The following is a 12,682-nucleotide window of genomic DNA, read 5'->3' on the forward strand; positions in this document are numbered from 1 at the left end:
TTGACGATTTGGTCACCGAAACAAGCAGGAAACCTCGAATAAAAAAATAAAAAATGTTTGTACATTACGAAGGTTCGAGTTAGACCACTAGCCACATTGCCGTAGGGAAAATCTCAACACTGTGATAATTAGTGAGAAGAATTATTGATGAACTACTGGCTCATAAAAGTTAATACAAGAAAATTTAAACGCAATAGCAATATAAATATATATAATTAAGTACTCCTTATAACACTAATCCTCATCTCCGTTGACATACAGTGAATGAAACCTACAAAAAATTGAGAATATCTGGATTTTTTACATTAGGAGTTACATTAGGAGTACGATCATGTGTCTTTCACACGTTTTGTTTCGGCAAAAGGATCGGCTTTTGAAGTGATTAAAAACTATTAAATTGGAGTGATCCTAAAAACCACCTAATTGATGGCAAAAATAATAAACATGCCACTTCCACAAAATGCACTGTAAATTTTTTGTGAAACATTTCCCATAGTATCCAAAATTCAGAAAACATTTCTGAGCGTGAAAAATTAGGATTCGGGGAAAGAAATTAGTAATATGATTAAATGAGGTAAGACGTGGGATTTTCATCCCACGTGTTACATCCTAGATTCCTTTCAGTAGAGACGTGTAAACAGCTCGGATATCCAGAAAAAAAAGATAGTACACTCGCCAGCACTTCCGCGTGTTACACGGGCTGGCACGTTTTCTGAGATGTGGCACCATTGTGATGATTTAGTTGGAAACAATCAACGTGTGTGAGATGGAGTAACCTCGATAGATTGGCGCATGAAGTGAACTTTGTTGCTTAAAGCTTCGAACCTCAAGGTATCATTACAGCCCGAATTTTGTTTAACCTAAATGCTCTACATATATATTATTCAATACTTGCCATTGTATAACGCATTTTAACTGTCCTCAGTTCAGTTTTTTTATTACTTTTCGTTTGTCTCGTATCACATCTGGATCCCCGTATCAGAGGTCAGAGAAAGGAGGGAGCTGTAAGCCTCGCACATAGCATGCTCAGACGAGACCATACTTGCTTCAATATTCGCAGTAGAGTCAGAGACAAGGGAAAGCAAGCAAGAGGGAAGCAAAGAAAGGAGGGACAGTTAAAGAATTAAATACTTAAGACAGAACCCCCCATCGGGGAATTTAATGTATTTTTACTTATTGCAAGTTGAGAATATTCATTGTTACGGTCAACAAAATATCTATCTATACCTATCTATTAACATTATTAATTTGTATACATTATACTCAGAAAGCGATACCCATGAACTGAATACACAAATGAACACTGAGACAGAGGTATGGATGGAAACTATGGTGATCATGTTTGTAATTCTGGCTTTATGACAACCATGGTTGCCGTATAACAACCTTTTATATTTGGGTAAATAAATTTATCAACATCACTTCCATATAGGATACATTTTGACATAAATGAAAGGTAGTGCCCTGCAGAAACCTTTTCTCGGATCAATTACCTTGGACCATTTGTAACAAAAGCAAACACTCATAGCGCAAACAAAAGTTTCCAAATATTGTAGTCTTCTAGGAGGCAGAAGAAAATCCATTACCAAACTCATAAATGGACAGCCACAGTTAATACAATGTTTTATTATGAATGATGTGTAATATAACCACTCAGTAATGTGTCTACCCTCCGTCTTTTTCAATAACCTCCCTTAATCGGTCAGGCATGCTGGTCATGAGGCTGCTAAGGAGCTCTGGCTTGCCTCGGAAAAACTCCCACTGCTCCCTTGTGTGTTGCATCAGCTGCTCCGGGGTTCGCTCTCTGTCGGGCTCCCAACAGTTAACCACGTTGGCCCAAAGATGTTCAGTGGGATTGCAATCGCATCCCTTGCTAGGCAACTCCAGAAGCTGCAAATTCTCCTGCTGGTTGAACCATTCCATCACTACCCTGGCTGTATGAATCTGGCAGCGATCGTGGAGGAAAACTATTGGGCCTGGTGGAAATGGAAAATTCCTATGTTCGAGGGATGGAAGGAAGATATTTTGCAGAATATCGATACACTTTTCTGCCGTAAACCTTCCCTCAATTCTTGTTACGTCGCCAACTCTGTGAATTGACATGTAACCCCACATATTGCAGCTGATGTGTCCGCTGCGTGCCTCTTTGCTAATGTTTTGATGGTCATACCTGAAAAATGCAATCCTAGGATATTAATTTTAGGATATCATCATCATCATCATTATTATTAATGGATACTGACAACGGGAATGCTAGAGAAGTAAATAACCAAAAAAATATTGCTAAGTGATGTAATATCGTTGCATAATAAGTATAAATCATAAACTGTATTCAATATTTAACTATAGAGAAACATTCCAAACATACTGATCATTACCGTGTCTTCAGCGCCAGGTCGGACACCCCCCAACCCCATCCCACACACTCTCTTCACACTCTTCACACTTTTCACACTCTCAAAAGAGTGGCCAAGCAAAAAAAGAGAGAGTACTACAACGTTTCAGCCATATGTTTCATATAAGTAACAAGTATAATTACCCAAATAGCAATTGATGCGGGTTTGTCCACAAAGCAATACTATCTAACGTAGGTAAAACAATACCTTGAGTTGTTTAGTCTCCACACATGGCGGCGTCCATGGTTATGGGAACAAAATGATTTTTCATTGGAAAAAACAACTCTTGACCAATAATGAAGGTCTTTGTCTACGTTTCCTTCAGCAAATGCTAGTCGAGCAGCGCAATGTTGATCAGTGAGGGTTTCCTTCTGGGCAGGAATTCTATGATGAATACCTGCCTCATGGAGACGTCTCCGCACGGTATCCACAGACACCTGTAGCTGCAGCTGCTGCCGAATGACCACTGCAGTTGTCAGGGGGGTTTCTTCTGCTGCTTGTCTAATCATGCCGTCCTGTTCAGCAGTTGTTACTCGGGAACGGGGCCTCCTCTCTGTGATCAAACGTTATGCTACTTATGCTGCTTCTACCTCACAAATATCACCTCCCGCGCCCCCCCCCAAAAAAAAAAATAATATATATATATTTTTTTCATTCATTCATTGCCAGATGCCATGTATCCCAAACGGGGTGGCCAAGGGCTTAAAGTTAATTGTTTTACATATATATATATATATATATATATATATATATATATATATATATATATATATATATTTATATATATTTCTTTCTATCTATACACCTAGGCTGCTTCCCCCAAGGAAAGGGAGGTAGCCGAGACAGGACGACACACTCTCCATTTACTCATCCATTTAAACACATTCATTCACATCTTAGCCCCAAAGGGGAGAACGGACAGATCCTCACCGCACCACACCGCACAAGGGTCAACTGCGCAATGCAATCAGTGACATCCGCAGCAGGGCCCGACAGCAGAACTGGTTTACCCCTGCCACATCATAACATACCCATCCCCTTACCCGCACCTGACCTGACTAGCTGATCAGACCAAATGCGGGAGAATATCCCCTCAGGGCTGCGTCATCACTTATTTATTCACAATTTCTCTCCATTTATTTCTGTCACGCACAGCCACTCTTCCTTGCTCAACAGACATCCCTCTCGCATCCAGCGCTCTCTTCACACTGTCCATCCATCCTATTCGTGGTCTTCCTCTCAGCCTTACACCTCTCACATCAGATCTAGTTATCTTTTTCACCAATCGCTCATTATCCATTCTCTCCATATGCCCAAACCATCGCAACACCCTCTGCTCAACTCTACCAGCCATCTCCTGAACAACTCCAGTTCTCCTTCGCACTTCATCATTTCGCACCCGATCCATACGCGTCACTCCACACATACTCCTCAGACACCTCATCTCCATTACATTCAAACTTTTCCTCTCTGCTACACCCATATTCCATGTTTCAGCCCCATATAATGCAGTCGGTACCACAACACCCTCATACAGCCTTCTCTTTACATCCATTCTAAGCGAACGACATTTAAACACTTTTTTCATTCCTCCCAGCACCTTTCCTACTTCATTTATTCTAAACTTCACTTCTGCATCTATTCTTCCATCCACAGCAACATGTGACCCTAGATATTTAAAACAATCTACCTCCTCAAGCAACTCACCATTCAAAACTATATTCATCCCCCTACCATCTATCAACCTCGTACACTTCATCACTTTACTCTTATTCTCATTTACTTTCAAATTCCTCCTTTCACACACCCTTCCAAACTCCTCTACCAACTGTCTCAATCTCTCCTCTGAATCAGTCACCAGTGCAGTATCATCTGCAAACAGCAGCTGCTTCAGATTCCAATCTCCACCATCAACATTTACCAGACTCAGACCACCTAAAACTCTTGCATTCACCTCCCTTACAACACCATCCATGTAAATATTAAACAACCAAGGTGACATCACACATCCCTGTCGCAGCCCCACTCTCACGGGAAACCAATCACTCACAGCATTTCCCACTCTTACACATGCTCTACTATTTACATAAAAACTTTTCACCCCTTTTAGTAACCTACCATCAAGTCCATACAATCTTAAAACAGTCCACAAAGCCTCCCTATCAATTCTATCATACGCTTTCTCTAAATCCATAAATGCCCAAAACACATCCTTGCCTTTCGCTAAATACTTTTCACACACTTGTCTCACAGCAAACACCTGATCAACGCATCCCCTCCCTCTCCTAAAGCCACACTGCTCATCACTAATCACTCCCTCTGTACCCTCTCTAACTCTCATAATTAACACTCTACCATACACCTTACCTACAACACTCAACAGACTTATACCCCTAAAGCTAGTACATTCATACTTATCACCCTTGCCTTTATACAACGGGACCACACAAGCACTTGCCCAGTCAATTGGCACCATACCTTTCTCAAAGCACACATTCAACAATCTTACTAACCAGTCAACAATAGTCACTCCACCACCCTTCAGGCATTCCACAGCACACCCATCCATACCTGCAGCTTTCCCTGTTTTCATCTCCTTTACTGCCTTCTCCACTTCCTCCTTCGTGATCAAAGAATCATTCAACTCTCCCAACACATTTATTCCTTGCACCCATCCGCCACAATCTCAGCCACCCTTTCCTCCTCTACATTTAATAATCTTTCAAAATACTCTGCCCATCTCTTCCTTACTGCATCCATCTCAATTAACATCCTTCCATCCTCTGCTTTTACTCGTTCTTCCTTCCCAGGCTCTCCCTTTCGCACCCTTTTCACCTCCTTCCAAAACATTTTCTTATTCTGTTGAAAATTCTCTGTCAGCCGCCTACCCCACCTCTCATCTGCTGCCACTTTAGCATCACGCACAGCCCTTCTCGCTCTATTCCTCTTTTCCTTATACCTTTCATATGACATCTCATCCTTCCTCTGCAGCCACACTTCATATGCACGTCTCTTCTCGGCCACAGCCATACTTACTTCCTCGCACCACCATTCACTTCCTTTTCTTACACCACCACCCACACGTCTCACACCACACACCTCTTCTGCATGCCCCACCACAGCACTCTTAAACAACTGCCATTCCTCCTCCACGCTGCCATTTTCCCGATCTTTCACTGCGTTCCACTCATCTTTCAATTTCTCCTGATACTCTATCTTTTTCTCTCTTTTATCCAACTCACTTTCAAAACCTCCCTGCCACACCTAACCCTCCTAGCTCTCACCCATCTCTTACCTACTCTTAACTTTCCCTCCACCAGGTAGTGGTCAGACATACCTCCACCCTCCCCTCTTAGAACTCTCACATCCAACAATCTTCCTATTACATTCCTAGACACAACCACATAGTCCATCAAAGCTCTATCAACAACCCTTCCACCCTCCTGTCTCACCCATGTATACTTATAAATATCTTTCTTCTCAAACAGCGTATTCCCAATCACCATCTCTCGCTCAACACACATCGCTATCATTCGTTCCCCATTTTCATTTCTTCCAGGCACACCATGCATACCAACTACGCCTTCAACTGCTACATTTCCCACTCTAGCATTCAGATCTCCCATCATTACCACATTCACATTCGCTCCAAAACTCTGCAGACACTCATCAACATCATTCCAGAAAGACTCCCTCTCTTGTTCATCCCTTTCACTACCAGGCCCATATGCACTCACAAACACCCACAACTCACGTTCAAATTTCGCTTTCACCCACATCAGTCTCGATGACACCTCCTTCCATTCAATCACACACTGCTGTACTTCCGGACTCACTAACAAGGCCACACCTTCTCTTGCCCTTCCTCTATCAACACCTGACAATCTTCCATTCACACTTCCAAACATAGATTCCCCCTTCCCTTTCATCTTCGTTTCACTCAAAGCTAACACATCCAACTTTCTTCTCACAAACATTCTCCCAATCTCCTCCCTTTTAGCCTCAATCGTACTACATCCACGCACATTCATAGACCCAATCTTCAGGGTACGGGGATAACTCCATCCCCCACCCCTTTCTCTGGCCTGTCTCTTTTTAGGAACTAAAAAACAGAGGAGGGGGTCCCTAGTCCCCTCACCCCGCCCCTTTTAGTCGCCTTTTACGACACGCAGGGAATACGGTGGCAGTATTCTTCCTAACACAACCTGGCCGCAGAGTAGTAGTACCACCCCATAATGCGGCCAGGTTGTGTCCCCCCCGCCACAGGGGGGGAACACCAGTTCTTAGCAGCAGCATACTTATTTGTTGCAAGTCTGATTCACAGAAGAACCTGACAGAATGAAAGACAGGACCTGAATTACGAAATGTTTATAAGTACTGATTATTAAAAGAGGTTAGGTGAAGTTTGAGTAGCGTTAGAGGTCATCAGAAAGGATCGCTTATTTAATAAAGTTCATACTTTCCCTCAAAGGATGAATATGCAGGCACCGATCCGTTAATTCATGAATATCGTCAATTAATATGCAACAACGAAATAACAACGTCTTATTTGAACACATTATTTTAACATTATTGTATTATGTTATAATACGTAGCTGTTAATGGTATTCAGTTAATTTATTACAACACAAACTTACCCGCGTCCCTCAGGTCTCCAGAGTCATTCCACCTTCTAATCCATTTCGCCACTGTAGTTGAGGAGAGTCCTAGGAGGCTGGCGATATCTCTAACACGGTGGCCGGCTTCCCGTAGTGCGATGATCAGCCCACGTTGAGCAATGAGGTTCTCCTGTCTGTTCATGACGATATTCTGGCTAGAATGAATAAACTAGCTGCACCGGCAAGGTGAAAGAAAACTCGTTTCTTCAAGCAAGTGTGGTCTCATCTGAGCATGCTATGTGCGAGGCTTACAGCTCCCTCCTTTCTCTGACCTCAGATACGGGGATCCAGATAAGGTGATTAGATACGAGCGAAACGTAATCACAAAACTGAGGACAGTTAAAATGCGTTATATAAAGGCAAGTATTATATAATGGCAAGTATTGAATCATATATATGTAGAGCATTTAGGTTAAACACAATTTGGGCTGTAATGATACCTTGAGGTTCGAAGATTTAAGCAACAACGTTCACTTCATGCGCCAATGTATCGAGGCTACAGTAGTAGTACTTCCTTGCTCAACAGACATCCCTCTCGCATCCAACGCTCTCTTCACACTGTCCATCCATCCTATTCGTGGTCTTCCTCTCAGCCTTACACCTCTCACATCAGATCTAGTTATCTTTTTCACCAATCGCTCATTATCCATTCTCTCCATATGCTCAAACCATCGCAACACCCTCTGCTCAACTCTACCAGCCATCTCCCGAACAACTCCAATTCTCCTTCGCACTTCATCATTTCGCACTCAATCCGTACGCGTCACTCCACACATACTCCTCAGACACCTCATCTCCATTACATTCAAACTTTTCCTCTCTGCTACACCCATATTCCATGTTTCAGCCCCAGATAACGCAGTCGGTACCACAACACCCTCATACAGCCTTCTCTTTACATCCATTCTAAGCGAACGACATCTAAACACTTTTTTCATACCTCCCAGCACCTTTCCTACTTCATTTATTCTAAACTTCACTTCAGCGTCTATTCTTCCATCCACAGCAACATGTGACCCTAGATATTTAAAACTACCTCCTCAAGCAACTCACCATTCAAAACTATATTCATCCCCCTACCATCTACCAACCTCGTACACTTCATCACTTTACTCTTATTCTCATTTACTTTCAATTTCCTCCTTTCATACCCCCTTCCAAACTCCTCTACCAACTGTCTCAATCTCTCCTCTGAATCAGTCACCAGTGCAATATCATCTGCAAACAGCAGCTACTTCAGATTCCACTCTCCACCATCAACATTCACCAGACTCAGACCTCCACCTTAAACTCTTGCATTCACTTCCCTTACAAAACCATCCATGTAAATATTAAACAACCAAGGCGACATCACACATCCCTCTTGGAGCCCCACTTTCACCTGAAACCAATCACTCACAGCATTTTCCACTCTTACACACGCTCCACTACTTACATAACTTTTCATCCCTTTCAGTAACCTACCATCAAGTCCATACAATCTTAAAACAGTCCACAAAGCCTCCCTATCAATTCTATCATATGCCCAAAACACACCCTTGCCTATCGCTAAATACTTTTCACATTTGTCTCACAGCAAACACCTGATCCACGCATCCCCTCCCTCTCATAAAGCCACATTGCTCATCACCAATCACTCCCTCTGTACCCTATATAACTCTCATAATTAACACTACCATAAACCTTACCTACAACACTCAACAGACTTATACCCCTAAAGCTAGTACATTCATACTTATCACCCTTACCTTTATACAGCGAGACCACACAAGCACTTGCCCAGTCAATAGGCACCATATCTTTCACAAAGCACACATTCAGCAATCTTACTAACCAGTCAACAATAGTCACTCCACCACCCTTCAGGCATTCCACTGCACACCCATCCATACCTGCAGCTTTCCCTGTTTTCATCTCCTTTACTGCCTTCTCCACTTCCTCCTTCGTGATCAAAGAATCATTCAACTCTCCCAACACATTTATTTCTTGCACCCTTCCATTCGCCACAGTCTCAGCCACCCTTTCCTCCTCTACATTTAACAATCTTTCAAAATACTCTGCCCGACTCATCCTTACTGCATCCATCTCAATTAACATCCTTCCATCCTCTGCTTTTACTCGTTCTTCCTTCCCAGGCTCTCCCTTTCGCACCCTTTTCACCTCCTTCCATAACATTTTCTTATTCCGTTGAAAATTCTCTGTCAGCCGCCTACCCCGTCTCTCATCTGCTGCCATCACGCACAGCCCTTCTCGCCCTATTCCTCTTTTCCTTATAGCTTTCATATGACATCTCATCCTTCCTCTGCAGCCACACTTCATATGCAAGTCTTCTCAGCCACAGCCATACTTACTTCCTCGCACCATCATTCACTTCCTTTTCTTACACCACCACCCACACGTCTCACCACACACCTCTTCTGCATGCGCCACCACAGCACTCTTAAACAACTGCCATTCCTCCTCCACAATGCCATTTTCCTGATCTTTCACTGCGTTCCACTTATCTTTCAATTTCTCCTGATACTCTATCTTCTTCTCTTATCCAACTCACTTTCAAAATCTCCCTCCCACACCAAACCCTCCTAGCTCTCACACATCTCTTACCTACTCTTAACTTTCACTCCACCCTCCCCTCTCAGAACTCTCACATCCAACAATCTTCCTATTACATTCCTAGACACAACCACAGAGTCCATCATTGTTCTACCAACAACCCTTCCACCCTTCTGTCTCACCCTTATAAATATCTTTCATCTCAAACAGCGTAATTCCAATCACCATCTCTCGCTCACCACTCATCGCTATCATTCGCTCCCCACTTTCATTTCTTCCAATCACACCATGCATACCAACTACACCTTCAACTGCTACATTTCCCACTCTAGCATTCAGATCTCCCATCATTACCACATTCACAATCTCTCTAAAACTCTGGAGACATCAACATCATTCCAGAAAGACTTCCTCTCTTCATCCCTTTCACTTCCAGGCCCATATGCACTCATAAACACCCACCACTCACGTTCAAATTTCGCCTTCACCCACATCAGTCTCGATGACATCTTCCATTCAATCACACACTGTTGTACTTCCAGACTCAGTAACAAGGCCTTCCTCTATCAACACCTGACAATCTTCCATTCACACATCCCTTTCATCTTCGTTTCACTCAAAGCTAACACATCCAACTTTCTTCTCATAAACATTCTCCCAATCTCCTCTGTTTTACCCTCAATTGTGCTACATCCATGCACATTCATAGACCCAATCTTCAGGGTAAGGGGATAACTCCATACCCCATCCCTTTCTCTGGCCTGTCTCTTTTTAGGAACTAAAAAACAGAGGGCGTCCATTGTCCCCTCACCCCTCCCTTTTTAGTCGCCTTTTACGACACGCAGGGAATTCGGTGATTATTCTTCCTAACACAACATGGCCGCAGAGTAGTAGTACTACCCCATAGTGCGGCCAGATTGTGTCCCCCCGCTATTTGGGGGGGGGGATACAATGAGAAAAAATGCTGATGAACAGAAATTAATACAAAAAAGTTTAAACACAATCGCAATACCCTGATATATATCACTAATTCTCATCGTTGACATACAGTGAATGACACCTACTTAAAAAAATGAAGGCTGGAGGAACACTGGGTGATATGGAGAAAGTTTGGATTCTTTACGTTAGGACTACGATCATGTGTATTTTTCATTTTTGATTATTCTTTCAAGGTACCGAGATGTATAATTGATTATATAACTCTATTCCTCATCTCCGTAAAATAAAATGAATGACAGCTACTCTACCAAAAAAAAATGAAGATTGAAGGAACACCGATTGAACTAACACTGTCGTCTGGAGATTATTTGGTGCTTTACGGTAGGAAAAGTGTTACTTTTATTTTCATTTATAAAATATCGTGTTAAATTAAAAGCAACCGATTTAGGAGAAATTCCAAACTATTATACTGGACTGATAATAAAAACCGCATAATTGAGTGCGAAAACGCTAAACATAGGACTTACACAAATATACTCTAAATAACATAAGAAACCTTCCAAAGTGTATCGGATGTTCAGAAAAACATTTCTTGTAGAAAAAATCAGAAAAAAAATAGTAACACCAAATGAGGTAACACGTGGGATGAAACTGATTCGCAGGTAAGGAAGGCTGGTATTTTAGGGTTCGGAGGCACATTTTCTTACGCAAAATCTCTCCAAACTATCACTCGTGAGAAGTAATACTGATCATCTTTTCAAGCTAACGAAAAAAAATACGAGAAAGAATAAACTACCATAACACGCACATATATAATTAATTACCACTTATAACATTGTCATCGTACACATATGGTGAATGAGAGCTACTAAAATGAAGTTTTAAGGGACTCAATGAACTGTATTAATGTCGTCAGGAAACTGGATTTTTTACGTAAGGAAGAAGGTCATTTGCGTTATTCATTTCATTTCCAGTGGTACTTTCAAGATTTAAAAATGGTACCTCATTACAGTAAAAATCAGGCTCTACGAGACGTTCATAACGATTACACTAGAGTGATCCTAAAAACAGCAGAATTTCGATCGAAAACAATATATATGAAACGAAAAATTTACTTCAAATTTGTTGGGAAACCTTTCCAAGTATAACTAGAATTCAGAAAATATTTCTGAGGGTGAGAAAATTCCGACTGGAAAAAAAAAAATTGTATGAAGGCTAAACTAGGCAACATTTGGGATGAAACTGATTCACAGGTAAAGATGGCTGGCACTTGAGGTTTTCAAGCCTAAAGTTTCGTTTCATTAGACGTGTAAACAACTTGGAAATCCAGAGATAAAAAAAAGAATGCTAATTGTGAACTAATTACTGCCTATAGTAATACGACTGTGGGTAGTTCAAAATTATTTCCTGGACTGATGACTTTATAAACATATTTTGGGGCGACATCGTTAAATATGCACCCAATATGTACTCAAAATTCGTTTTGTAACTCACCCAACTACTTCCAATGCCCCGATGACACTTCTTAGGGCGAAAAAAAAAAGTCATTTATGGAACACAGAACATAAAATTGATTAACACGTATAGAGAGCTGGGATCTGAGGTGTACAACAAGAAGATTCAATTGATGTAATGGTCACGGAAAAAAAGCGAGAAAAATCGTTTTTTTTTTTTTTTTAATCTGCCGTAGTAGCTCTTTAAAATTGCATTGAGCCTCCTGATTGAATGTGAGAAAAATGAAGAATATTTGCAGTTTATGAAGGTTCGTGTTAGACTAGTAGCCAGATTTCCTTAGGTGTAGTCAACAAAACTTCCACGTGGACAATCTAGTCGCAGGATATGGTTGTGGCAATAGAGCGCTCGTGTGTATGTGTGTGATCGTGTGTACAGTCGTCAGCACAAATTCGCTGCAAGCCTGTTCGCGTGATGTGGTAGTTTCGTCTGGCAACAGTGTATTCGATCTAGTTGCCACACAGTCTTTTGTACACTTTAGAGACGTGTTTATAAATATTAGTACTAAAAATCGTCCAGAATGCAACATTCTTTATATATGATCAGCACAAAAATGTGCAGAAGACGACAGATGAATGTTATGGAATGAAACTCTCGCTCTCTTCCCCGTACCCCTCTCGATGA

The 12,682-nt window shown here is 41.7% G+C and overlaps 1 protein-coding gene across 1 annotated transcript; it reads right to left on the reverse strand.

Annotated features, from left to right (window-relative positions):
* Positions 1-2,075: 2,075 nt before the first annotated feature.
* On the reverse strand, positions 2,076-7,196 carry LOC145408193 (uncharacterized). Its single transcript, XM_080278948.1, has 3 exons — positions 7,034-7,196; positions 2,794-2,949; positions 2,076-2,170 (listed from the first exon to the last, which is right to left on the reverse strand). The coding sequence occupies exons 1-3, from the start codon at positions 7,194-7,196 to the stop codon at positions 2,076-2,078; spliced, it is 414 nt and encodes a 137-aa protein (XP_080135074.1).
* Positions 7,197-12,682: the final 5,486 nt, after the last annotated feature.

Source organism: Coenobita brevimanus, chromosome 76 (genome assembly GCF_032717465.1).
Source record: "Coenobita brevimanus isolate Jiangsu-jjx chromosome 76, ASM3271746v2, whole genome shotgun sequence".
NCBI lineage: Eukaryota > Metazoa > Arthropoda > Malacostraca > Decapoda > Coenobitidae > Coenobita > Coenobita brevimanus.

What these genes read in the sequence shown, in the direction of transcription:
- LOC145408193 (XM_080278948.1), bottom strand. Translation starts at nt 7,196, where the DNA reads ATGAACAGACAGGAGAACCTCATTGCTCAACGTGGGCTGATCATCGCA. An exon ending in TGGAGACCTGAGGGACGCGG is followed by an intron (nt 2,950 to 7,033) that starts GTAAGTTTGTGT and finishes GTTTGATCACAG; the next exon opens with AGAGGAGGCCCCGTTCCCGA. An exon ending in GAGACGTCTCCATGAGGCAG is followed by an intron (nt 2,171 to 2,793) that starts GTATTCATCATA and finishes TGCATTTTTCAG; the next exon opens with GTATGACCATCAAAACATTA.